Source organism: Chelonoidis abingdonii, chromosome 8 (assembly GCF_003597395.2).
Source record: "Chelonoidis abingdonii isolate Lonesome George chromosome 8, CheloAbing_2.0, whole genome shotgun sequence".
Classification (NCBI taxonomy): Eukaryota; Metazoa; Chordata; order Testudines; family Testudinidae; genus Chelonoidis; species Chelonoidis abingdonii.
The window spans coordinates 35,638,969-35,651,722 of NC_133776.1; the positions used below are offsets into that span (position 1 = coordinate 35,638,969).

Sequence of the window (12,754 nt, forward strand, 5' to 3'; positions counted from 1 at the left end):
GCTGCAACTGAGGAGTGTCTGCGCACAAAGTGGCTTGGCAGTTTGTACACATCTGCTGCTTGAGCACAAAAAGCTGCTTTACTGTGCAGAAACTTGCCTGTGTAGACAAGCCCTGGGTTCAAGCTGGCACAACCCATTAGGTGACCTAGGTGGTTGCCTAGGGTGCTAACATTTGGGGGGCGGCGACCGCGGCAGCCAGATCTTCAGCCGCCCTGGTCGTCGTTGGTATTTTGGGGGCGGGACCTTCCGCCAACAAGGGCGCCAAAAAAGCTGGTGGTGCTCCTGCCTGGGTTAAGTACATTTAAATACTTTCCTGCTAAATATGTATTTCTTAGGAATCCTGAATGTTCACATGAGGCTCCAGCTGAGTCTTATATTCTGAAAGTTTCTGCTGAAGGATGTACAATTGTTCAGTGCAGAGGCCAGATCCTGCACTAACTCAAGCAAATAGGAGTTTTGCCACTGACTTCAAAGGGCCATATTATAACTTTACTCATACTGAATGGGTGGTCCTACTGAAGTCAACAGGACTACTTAAGGAGAAAGGTACTGTGCATTGTAAGTAAGGGTATCAAAGTCTAGTTCAATGACAGCAGGATGAAGGTGAAGCCCTATAATAGATATTAGAGCTGGATGGAAAACTAGAAGAGAGAAAAATTGCAAGCATTTTTGCAAATTTTACTGCTTTTTGTTGAAATATAACAAACATTTCTACAGACAGCTACTGTAGTTCTTAATGTTGTGCTAAATTCTGCTCTCCCTTTTCTGTCTTTAATTCTGTGCAACCTTAATTAAATCAATTACATTGCACAGGGTGTAAGCCACGGCAGAATTTAGCCCATTCCCTTAAGTGACACTCAAATATCAGTATACAGCAGTTTTCATTAAGCAAGGGTTACTCTACAAGGGATCTGTGACCCCCAAGAGTCCAAAGGGTAGGTGCTGAGAACGCTGGTGTAGTCAATTAAATAACAAGCCCAAATATTTGTAACTCAGCTTGCTAAAGGTAACATAATATTTTATTGCCCGGTATAAGAAAATAGAGAGAGAGAGAGCGCGCGTGTGTGTGTGTGTGTGTGAGAGAGAGAGAGACAGCTGGAAAAAATATCATTCCAGGAAAAATATTATCTTCTACATCCACGTGAAGAGTAAATCCTGCCCACAAAAAAAATCAAGGGGTAATTGTGCAGCGTGAAGAAGCTCATTCAAGACAAATCATTACATGCTTTTTCATTAGTTTTCAGTCAAAAAAGACACAATTGCTCCAATGTGCAGAATAAATGGAACCTGCTATTCTCAAATCTTCACTGTCTGGGAAAGTAACTGAACCCTGGAGTCATTGATCTAATTTTATGAATCCTTCAGGGAAATATTTAAAAAGAAACTGGGAGATGGGAACAATTTTAGTTACAGTGATTTCCATGGTCAATGAAAGGTTCAATGTTTAAATGAAAGACTGCATAAATCCAATAGATACAGTGAGGGTTTGGCTTGAATTTATGGCATACATTAAATGATATGAAACTATCAAACACTGTAAAGCACCGTAACATCAAACCAACTACAAAAAACAGCCTCAAGTTAGGAAACATTAGGTTGGTTGCATTTCCTGAGGGCACAGACAGACAGGGCTTGAAGTATTCTTACTGTAACGGATTATACAGGTGGATGGCAGGCAAGGCTTGTTTATGTTTCTCTGTTGGTGAGATACATAGCAAGCAGACTGTCCATGTACAATAGTGGAAATGGTTTCAGAGGACTCTGCTTTGTAGGACATTCTCTCTCTTTTTACTGTGAACATTGTTTTATTCTCCCTTCCAGATGTCGGACATGAAATAACAAAACTTCCACTGACCTCAACGGAACCAGGATTTCACCCTGTTCTAAAAGCAACCAGCACTATATTTATTTGAAATATCAGATATCATAGGTGTCACCCTATTGTGATTTACCCTTTTTACTTTGTTGTCCCAAGCCGAAAGTTGTGATTTTAAAAAGGCAGTTCTGCTCAAAAACTGGTAGAATGATATAGCCCCATTTATGGTTTTTAATCAGAAGACAAGCTGTTTTTAGATGGATATTTTTATTTTATGTATACACATTGGCAAGGAGGGAAAGAAATAAGTTTAATGAACTTTTCCCTGTACAGTCAGAGTTACTTATTTGGTTGCATTTAGTGAAGGGATTTCTTTTCCCTAGTCTTTTTGATTATTTGCTCATTATTTCTGATTGCTGGTAGTGCCACTTGCATTCTTTTAGTACAATATATTAACACTTTGCACTTCTTTAGCATCTTTTCCCCAAGGCTCTCAAAGCACTTTACAGACATTAGCTAGCTAATATTCACACTGCTGAATGATAGGAAAGTGAGGCATAAAGATATTTTTAAGGCTAACATTTTCAAAAAATGGCTTTGATTGTGGGTGCCCAATTTGAAACCTGCTGGGTTTGATTTTCAGAGGTGCTGAACACTTTCATCTCCAGTTGCAGTCAGTGAGAGCTGAGAGTGCTTGTCACTGAAGAGTCTGAAGCTGCGCAAAATATTTTAGCCAACGTGACTTGTCCAAGGCCACACAGTGAGTGGCAGAGTCCAGAACTGTGAACAAAACCCTGATCACCTGACTTTGTCACATGCTCTAACTGCTAGACTACATTCGCCATCTCTTACTGCTGAGATTAAAACTTTGTAATAATCCAGGTAATACACATGTTACACTGTATATCATACCCTACTGTGCATCTCCAGTGGACTTAACTCTGATGGACTTAAGATCTGGATTTTACAATTATGCTCTCAGAGAGGGACTCAGAAACTGATATAATGCCTTCATGTGTACCCGGTGATGCTGAGTTTATCCTCACCCTAATAGTGAATAGTTTTCAAAAGAAATGGTGGGTATTTTTCCTGTATTTACAGCAGAATTTAGTACTTAGGGGGGGGGGGGGGAACCATGACATGTGATTGTCACATTTGAAGACATAAGCAGATTTGAAGGAAAGACTTTTACACTTCACAATGCCCTCTTATCAGCAGCATGTGTCTGCTAAGAGTATTTTATAAAAAGCGTAATATTTTGAATTGTGGTTTGCAAACAGAGATACTGTAATCTTTTTAAGGAAACAAAAATCTTTAATATTCATTCAATTAATGTAAATTCTGTGTTTAAATTAGCTTAAATCTGATGACCCTGGCATGTTACATATGGGGAAAACTGTTTCTAATTATATTAACAGAGAAAATTCAGGTATTAAAACAAACATACTGGAAATATTTTAACAAATAAATCTAAAATATTTTACTTGCAAAAAATAGGCCTTAATGAGGAATCTTTTTTACTTCAACTGACTGAAATCTAGACCCTTCAGCTAACTTTTAGACTCTACATTTAAAATGATGCATTTATTAAATTTGTCAAATTAATTATGTGTTATCTATAAAATTTAATAACTGAACTGGAATTCTGATAGTTGTGGGCAAATATTAAAAGTTATTCACTTTTTAAATGTCAACATTACAATTTTAAATAGTGCTGCATGTGCAATATCATAAATACCAAAATATTCAGAGCTACAGTTTATATAAATTAAATGACTAAATAAAAGTGCTTATCAAGTACTTAAATCCATTTACAGTTTAATTCACTGGTGTAAATTACTGCTCAGCTAATACCATTTGAATATCACTCATAACAAATGTTTTATTTTAAGATACTTTCACCTGACTAGATGGAATAGGAGGTTTTATTTCTGCAGATGTTCGGGACAAATATCTAATGTTTCAAATACTTTATAAAAGATGTAGATTTTATGTTTCTTTTTGCAGTGTATTTTTAAAAATAGACTTATAACTGAAGGTTTGCGTTCACTCTGGAATGCCATGGAAGCTCTTAAGTCATGGACTTAACTCTACGGTCCACCTAAATCCCAGATGCTTTTTTACTCACCCAGAGAAGTTGGTTCAGTAAAAGATATTACATCATCATCCACCTTGCCCCACAGTTCAGAAGATGAAGATCTGTAGTACTGCCATTACAACAGCCTTCTCCAAAAAAGGTGCTTTGCAATTTGTTTAGAAAAAAGAAAATCAAAATGCTGCACTATCTCACCATAGTGCTGCACTAGCATTTTAGAGTTCATTGTCCAAAACCCGTTTGGCTTTAATAAATGCACATTCTGGAGAGTTAGGCTATTCTTTGCAATAAAAGCAAAGTTTGATGGTCTGTCAAGAATTTCTGTCTTTCTTCATGCAGACCTGACAGCGGCTGATGATGTTTTCCAGTTCCCCTGCTTTTAAAATCTGTGGTAGAGGCTTCCTAAAAGAAAGAGAATAACACATTTATTTTTCTGTTTAAAATAGGAGTGAGGTGGTGGGAGTTTTCTATATTTGCACTCTTGTCTCTGTCCCCACCACCCCAGCTCTCAACATAGTTCTTAGCCAGCCTCACTAGAGCATGTGTCAGAAGGGCTCCCTACACTAAGCACTGATTTTGAGCCAGAGTAAGTGGGGTAGAGTACCACAATCCCATCGTTACCTAGACTGTTAGGGTCTAATCCAAAGACCAAGTCTTTATATTGGGTTTTGGATCAAGGCTTTAGATTCTCCTATTTTAAAAATCTGTTCTCATCTCCTTAAGCAAGAGGTGAAAGGTGATGTCAATGTAACCCACGCACCTCCTGGGTGTAGTGTTCTGTCCCATCTAGTGGCATTGAGACCACTTAAAGAGAGAGAGAAAATGAGTCTGCTCTACAACCTTAGCTAATAGCCAATTGGCTTTTAGGTCATGTGGAAGAGACTCATGCACTAAGTTCCAGAAGTCCCAGACTTGATCCCGCCCGACGACGACCAGGGTCTATCGGCGTTACATCGACATTGGAACTGACAATACTGGGGTATGACCATTAGCTGCCTTGAAGAACGAAACGTGTGTTAGTATACAGCGAGCATATGCTGACAGTGAAGCTCTCAAGAGCATAGGGATATGTACAGCAACACACAATGCATGTGCCTAGGGTTGCCTCTGAATGTGTACAAGATGACCACAAGGCATAAAGTACACACCAAGAAAAGATGGAGGGATTATAAAGGACACATTCTTGAAACATCAGTGCTGTTTATGGTTGTAGGAAGAAATATAAAAAGCTCTCTGGGATATATGAACTTGAAAAATACTTTTCCCCATATCAATATTTAGCATGAAGGGGCCAATTCTGCACTAATGTACACCTTGGAAATCCCACTGAAATTGCTCGGATTGTATAGGGTGGAAATCAGTATAGAATCAGGATTGAGAAGTTCTAGTGCACTTTGGCTTACTTGCTGCTCTGTAGAAAACTCACCACTGACATAAGCAAGGGAAACTGCTGAAGATAATGGAATTGCACCTGCTTATATTAGTGGTGAATATTTCCCTGTGCATTTAAAGACTTGCTTTGGGAAGGCTGAGATTTAAAGAAATAAAGGCTTTGATCCTCTCTTAGGCCCCTTTGTGCTGTTCCAACACTGCAAAATGACCCTAAAGCCACCTTAGCCACCCTTGCAAGGATGACTTGCAGGATGTTAAGTTAGGTGTACACTATCTGAATGCTCCTGTGCTACCCCTGACTGCAGCAATGGTGGCTGGTGTGGATGAAGGCAACGGGTCATAGCTGAGTCACTGGGAAAGCAAAGGTTACCTGAACATTCTTCTTGGATCTAATGAAGCCAGCCAGAAGCTGTAGGAATTTGTGTAGTAGTTGCATGTCCCTCTACCATGACATTCTATGAATGGAATGGCACGGAATTCTTCCAAGCAGGATCCAGGTGATGCCAATGCTTGGCCAGAGGCTTCTGAACCAGCACTTGTGTACTGTAACCACAAAACTATTTTTAATGAACATCTGCTAAACACCTTTTACTGAACAGAATACAAGAAATATCTTTCTAAAAAGCACTGTATGAAGTACCATTCTAGCAAAGTACCATTGTGCAGCTGAGCTAAAACAACAATCAGCACAGATTAATTTTACTGAATGATGGATTATAATATTTTGGGCTGGTATTATTTTGACATTATTACAATTTACTACCTTGTAACGAAGTCCGGTAAAGAAGCTTTAGGACAATTCAAAGGACTTTGTGGTATTTCTCTAATCCCTGCAAAGGTGTTTTTCTCTGTCGAGTGAGAGGTCATGAGGACCAGGACCAGGACAAAGATAGAAATTCCCTGGAAGAGGTCTGGCACCTGCTTAGTTAAGGACCATAGTAACCTGATTTCAAATGAGCCATTTCTCCAATTTTAATCTGTGCATCGTTGTCCCTTGCACTGATTGCTTCTTTCTTCATAGAAAGCGGAGAAGGAATTTTTCTTATCTGCAGTGGGAAACGTGCTGGTAGAAATGCCCATAAAATGACCCTTTACAGTAGAACACTTTGTATGGAAATCTCTTGTAGTTGATAAAAATCTGCATGTTTAAAATCAGCACATGGTAGTAACCGCACCCTAGAAACAAGCTTTCTTTCCTTTCTTCTCGAACCAGCTTTACATTACTTAGGACAAATCCTGGGAAGACAGCAAACCCCACTCTCCATGTCAAAGAGTGTTGCCGCTGTGAAAAGGTTATGGGGCAGGAGGATGGAATTTTTAGTCTCGGTCAGTCATCCACAGCTGCTAATGTAGGGCATAAGGATTTGGAGGAGCAGCGAAGGTTGTATGATAATCCCCTCACCCTCAATATGGACACATCTACCCTCTTACCCATCCCTCTCCATGGTAAGTCACAGAGGATGTGCTCTCCCCCTTGACAAGGTCTATGCTGCTGCTGTCCTGCTCTGCAATTAGCAAACAATTTTTAACCAGATTATGGATTTTCAGTGGAGTTTGGCCCTTACGTTTGATTTACATTAACACTGCCTGGTATTGTTAAGGCTATAACTCTAGTTTCTAAAATGGTGTTGAATATGTTTTGCCCTCGGCTACACTTGCTCTGCATCTGTGTTCAGGAGCAGTTCAGCTGCACCATCGATGACACCTGCTGTCATCGTAGTTTAGACAAGTTGTGAAAAAACAGTTCATTTACTTTTCATCTGTCCACTGTAACCAGAATCCCAAAGTTCTCCTTTCACTACTTCCCCTTTTCTTCTAAAGGTTGGCACCTATTGCTGAGATAGATCTGAGACCCTTTCTGTAGCTGGTTATTCTGGAGCTTCTGCCATTAGCATGAAAGTCAAAAGGATTAATAAAAGTCTTGCCTGTTTTTAGCAATAAATAAATAAATAAATAAATTTATGGCGTTCTTAAAACAAAACAAAAAAACCCATGGGCAAATGCCAGCAATACTGAGGAGCCAGAAATAGGGAGTGTTTTTTTCAGGTAGAAGAATGCATTAGCTTTCCAAGCTGCATTAGCAGCACCCAGTAAGTATTTTTTGTCTATTTTTCCCCTTACCATAACAAAGGAAAAACCCTTCCAGAGAGATATCCAGCCTTGAGGACATGAAGGAACTGCAGTTGTTTGGCTGTGAACTGCTATTACCACTGCTGGTCCTTCACAAACAATACATCTGTAATACGAAACACATAAATATTGGGTGAATTATTCCAGACATTTATATACAATTCCCATCCCATTGCACCCACTGGTCTGAATTTTGGAATTTGTATTCATAACATTGCCTCCATGGAAACAGGTAAGCTAGTAACCAGCTGTCAGGTACTAGATATGCAAAATACATGACTTTACAATTTCCATTCACTGCAAGGAATTGGTGAGGCAAGGAGATTAGCCTAGAACACTTTGATCATCCTAATGCTGCCATTACTGAAATGAAAGGTTAAAACTTGCTTGCTTTAGATGCTCACTGCTTGTGGTGTTATATATTTTTACCCTGGAATACTCGGCAACTTTATTTGCCATGATTAGAAAAATCGGTTTCATCCACTAATGAAGGAATATAAACCAAATCTTGGGGTGTGACTGAACTGCATGGAGTGCATGCAAAGGGGGGTGCGTGTGTGCAAAGCTGATCTAAAGCTTGCTTTCACACCCTCTGGTCTTACTGATGCTCTGTGCAGTGCTGCTGATGTTTTAAAGTTGTCCGAGGGCTTCTCTAACTTAGGCTAGGCTGAAAAAGGCCATATGGGACCAAAAATGCAGCTGAGAACTGACATAGTACAGGAGCACCACATCCATGCCCCATTTCTTCCAGCCACATTCTCTTTTATCTGAAACTCTCATTCTCTGTTACTCTGACAGGAAGGACAGAGATCTGCTGTCAGCTATATATCTTTCAAGAATCATCTGTGCATACAATAGTGTGATTCTCCCTGGTCCAGTGAAGATGGCTTATGGGGCAGATTATATGGGTGGTATGGTACCAACTGGCTGTGGAGAATCTGGCCCTGCAGGTGCGGGACATCCCCAAACACTGTGGTGACAGAGTCTTGAAGATGGGTCTGTAAACAGGATAAAGGATGTAAAATGAAACCCTACACTGCATAACTGCCTTGGGACACTGTGCACAAGAGTTCTCAGCCTTAGGGCTTGTCTATTCTACCCGCCGGATCAGCGGGCAGTGATCAGTTCAGCAGGGGGCACAATAAATCGACTGCTGAGCACTCTTCTGTCGACTCCGGTACTCCACCGGAACGAGGAGCACAAGCGGAGTTGACGGCAGAGTGTCAGCTGTTGACTTACCGCAGTGAAGACACCGTGGTAAGTAGATCTAAGTATGTCAACTCCAGCCACACTATACACATAGCTGAAGTTGTGTATCTTAGATCGACGTTACACGGTAGTGCAGACAAGCCTTCAGTCTGTAATTTTCCTGCACCAGTCACAGTAACTATGGTTTATTACAGTATATGTTCATTAAAGTAAATTCAACTGTAAGAAGACGATACAGGCCTAATGTTGAAATGAAGTGTTTCCTTTCAGCCTGTCCAAATCTAAGAGCTGCCGTGTGGGGTCGATCTAAGATATGCCACTTCAGCTATGTGTCTTCACTGCAATAAGTCAACAGCTGACACTCTGCCGCTGACTCCGCTTGAATTCCTCGTTCCGGTGGAGTACCAGAATCGAAAGAAGAGAGCTCAGCAGTCAATTTATCGCGTCTATACTAGATGTGATAAACTAACCCCCGCTGGATCGATCACTGCCCGCTGATCCGGGCCCTACTACACCTGCACATGGAGCAGCTGATCATTATGTAACTATTGCTACTTCATATCATCAGAGTGAGTGAGACCTTGGGTTGTCTTTCTTATACCAGTTATGCAAATTAAAAATACCCTAGCTTTAACTAGGATACCTGAATGTTTAAATGAACATTTCCAGTGTTGTTGCAGCCATGTTTGTCCCAGACTATTAGAGAGACAAGGTGGGTGATGTAATATCCTGTATTGGACCAACTTCTGTTGGTGGAAGAGACAAGCTTTCGAGCTACACAGAGCTCTTCTTCAGGTCAGGGAAAGGGACTCAGAGATGTCAGAGCTAAATACAAGATTGTCTAGCGTAATTAGTTAACACATATTCTAAGGGATCATTTAAGTTGAAGTGGCCCATTACCCCTGCAGTCATAGGATGGTAATAGGGGGTAAGTGAGTTACAGATTGTTGTGATAAGTCATGGCTTATTACAATCTGTTGGAAGCTAAACCATCTGTTCACCTTGTATTTAGCGGTGACATCCTGAGTACCTTTCCCAGACCTGAAGAAGAGTTTTGTGTAGTTTGAAAGCTTGTTTCTCTCATCAACAGCAGTTGGCACAATAGAAGATATTACCCCACCCATCTTATCTCTTTAAATGAATGTCTCAGTTTTGGTTTCAGGGTCCTCTTGATATTTGCTCATTTAGGTTAGTTCTAAATTATTCACCATTTTGGACTTTGGTACCACATATCAAATACATATTCAAACATGATCAAATATCCAGGTGGCTGAATTCAGAGCTTGTATTGGCTAAGACAGGCGGGCTGATTGGAAAAAAACAAGATCATATTACAGAACTGAGAATGGAGGATGGATTTCAGTAAGATCAGTTTGAAATATTTTTACTAGAGCCTTGCACATTCTTCTTTTCACAAAGAGATATTGTTATTGCAAGTCTAGTTAATTTGTTAGTTACTGGCATAGTATTTTTTAATATTTTTGCACTTTGAAAGTTTAACTCATCTGTACATGGCATTTTGCTGTTCCAAATAAATGAAGTTATCTATATAGGTTGGAAGAGGGGCTGAAGTTATTAAACTCATACCTGCTAATATAGGGCTGTAAAGCTCTGCCAGAGATTGGTGCCATGTCTTCTGGCATTGGTGCTGCAGTTGACAGCCAGTATGAATAGTCATTGCGAGAAGCAAAACTGCAAACGTCATTGGTGTTACAGAATAAAAATGGCATGGTGGTAAATCGCTGCAGGCAGCTACCAACTGTCCCTGAAAGACATAGGACGGCAGCCTTGTGAAAGCCATGAGAGATATTTAGCATAACAAATGAACAGCCACATGATAAGATCCAATCTACAGCACTAAGAATAAATACAGATAGAGCATGTAAAGAAAAGAAGCCACCTCTCTGTATAGTAGTACCATAAGTAAGGGACTCTGATGATTTTATTAAATACAAAGAGGCTACGTTCAAATAGCATGGGGGCTAAGAACAAAATCTGTTGAAAGCAAGGAACTATTTCTTTTGATTAATTCTGCAATAATATCCTTCACCTAGTCCCTGATACTGAATGGTCATGCAGAGCAAAGGAGATGGGGATGCTGGGAAGGAACTGTCTCCCTGAGCCAGGATTCCTTCCCTGAGTCTCTCGTGAGGTGGTAGAGCTACTTACTTCCCCTTTTATGGGACTGGTTGCATGAGTACTATCTAGCCCTTAGTGTACAGTGGAGATTAGTATCTCTGACTGATATTTTCATTTCAGGTAAATGATGAGATATTTATTGCACATTTGCCTTTCTCATCACTAGTTTAGGCTTACAGTCCTATTCATTAAGGTGGCCATGGGTTTTACAGATAATGGTTTTAAAATTCTTTCTAAGATGATACCAAGGTCTTGGCCATGTGCTTGCTCATTTCCTTGTACAAAGAGAAGAGAATAACCACTGTAGATCTGAGCTGTCCCAGATGGGCATGAAGGAATCTTTGTTGACTGGCTGTGCCGGGTAAAGATGAAGCCTCTTCTTGTTGGACCAGGTATGGGAATACCTGGGGAACCAGGTAGGCCCCGTACTCCTGGAAAGCCAATAAGCCCAGGAGGTCCTGTAAAAAAAACCAAACACCAAAACATACATATTTTTATCCTATTACTCTTTAAACAGTATGTCTCTGATTGGTTTCTGAAGTGACTGAACCCATCCGGAAACAAAATTTTCCAATAGTTTAACAACTTAAATATTGTTATTATCTGCCTTCCAGTAGTGTCTAGAGTCCCCAACAGACAAACAACCCTGTCCCAAAGAGCTTGCACTCTAAAGAGACAAGACAGACAAAAGCTGGGAAGGCAAAGAGACTTGAAATGACCTGTGGAAGGTAACACAGCAGGAGAGTCAGGAATAGAAACTGGAACTCCTCACTCCCACGTGAATGTCTGATCCCCTGGAATACACTGTCTCTCCTGCATCAAGCTATAGTCCCACATATATCTACATGTATCTTTCTACAAAAACTCTATTTTTAAATTTTCACCTATCTTGAGAAATTTGATAATTTCATGTACATTATACAAACAGATATTGTACAGAACCAATATATGTTTTAAATCCTGTTGACCGGAAAAGGTACGTAAATAACTTTTGTGTGGAACAAATAAAACAATATTAATTATAAAATACAATGCAATTTGATTCTATACAGCATTCTTCCCAAATGCACAGTGCTAAAAAACATGGTTTCCTTTGCAGGAGAGTGGTAAATGTAAAAACATTTTATGGTGAATGACTTAAAACAAGCAGTTCCAATTTGCTGTTCTGTAATTGACTGTTTATATAACAAGTAAGGAGCCTTGGTGCTTGGTGATGGACATGGACTTCTAAATAAACAAACCACCATGGTCAATCACAGAGGGAGGGAGAAGTTAAGCAGCATAACCAAGGGAGGAAAGGTATGTTTTCAAATGAGATCTGAAAAGAGATGATTTTAGTGGAACTTCTCATGTGTTTAAAGTTAAGCATGTGCATAAGTGCTTTGCTGAATCTAGGCCTGAGTGAGGGTGTCATAATGTAATTTGTATCTGAATGGAAGGATCCCCAGAAACTGGAGTCCAACTTATCTACAACTTCAGTGTGATGGGACACAAAGAGCTATGTCTCCTTCACTGTACCTCTTTGTCCTTGAAATCCTTTGTCTCCTTTTGGACCAACTGGTCCAAGTATGCCTGGATTTCCACAATGGCCTGGTAGGCCTTTCACACCTTGAGGTCCTGTGTTGTATACACAAGAATATATATATGTTAACATAACAATAATTATTCTACATATGCACAATTACCAATTACAAAAAACAAACAAAACAAAAACAATCAGCCAGACAAACAACACCTGAGTGCAGCTTCACAATAGCAGATACTGTGGCATAAATTTTCTATAGAATCCAATGCTTTAAAGTCAGAATTCTATAATATTTCTGTCACCAGATTTTGCATCAAATAAATTAGGAAGATGATATAAAAATAGTAGCTATATGTAGAAAGTTTTAATTTTCACAATAGATTGTTACAAAACTAACAATAAAATTAACACAGTCAGGCCTCGATTTACATGGGTTTTTTGCATGGTT

At 39.7% G+C, this 12,754-nt stretch overlaps 1 protein-coding gene across 1 annotated transcript in view; it reads right to left on the bottom strand.

Moving 5' to 3' along the window:
• Positions 1-3,017: 3,017 nt before the first annotated feature.
• The window catches only part of COL4A3 (collagen type IV alpha 3 chain), a 68,000-nt gene continuing 58,263 nt past the window's right edge, over positions 3,018-12,754 (bottom strand). Inside the window, exons 39-44 of the mRNA XM_032788881.2 lie at positions 12,300-12,398; positions 11,027-11,239; positions 10,230-10,407; positions 7,425-7,539; positions 5,674-5,846; positions 3,018-4,313 (exon numbers count right to left, since the gene is read on the bottom strand). Of these exons, the coding sequence (XP_032644772.2) occupies positions 4,223-4,313; positions 5,674-5,846; positions 7,425-7,539; positions 10,230-10,407; positions 11,027-11,239; positions 12,300-12,398 (869 nt within the window). The 3' untranslated portion in view covers positions 3,018-4,222. The remainder of the gene's footprint in view (positions 4,314-5,673; positions 5,847-7,424; positions 7,540-10,229; positions 10,408-11,026; positions 11,240-12,299; positions 12,399-12,754) is intronic.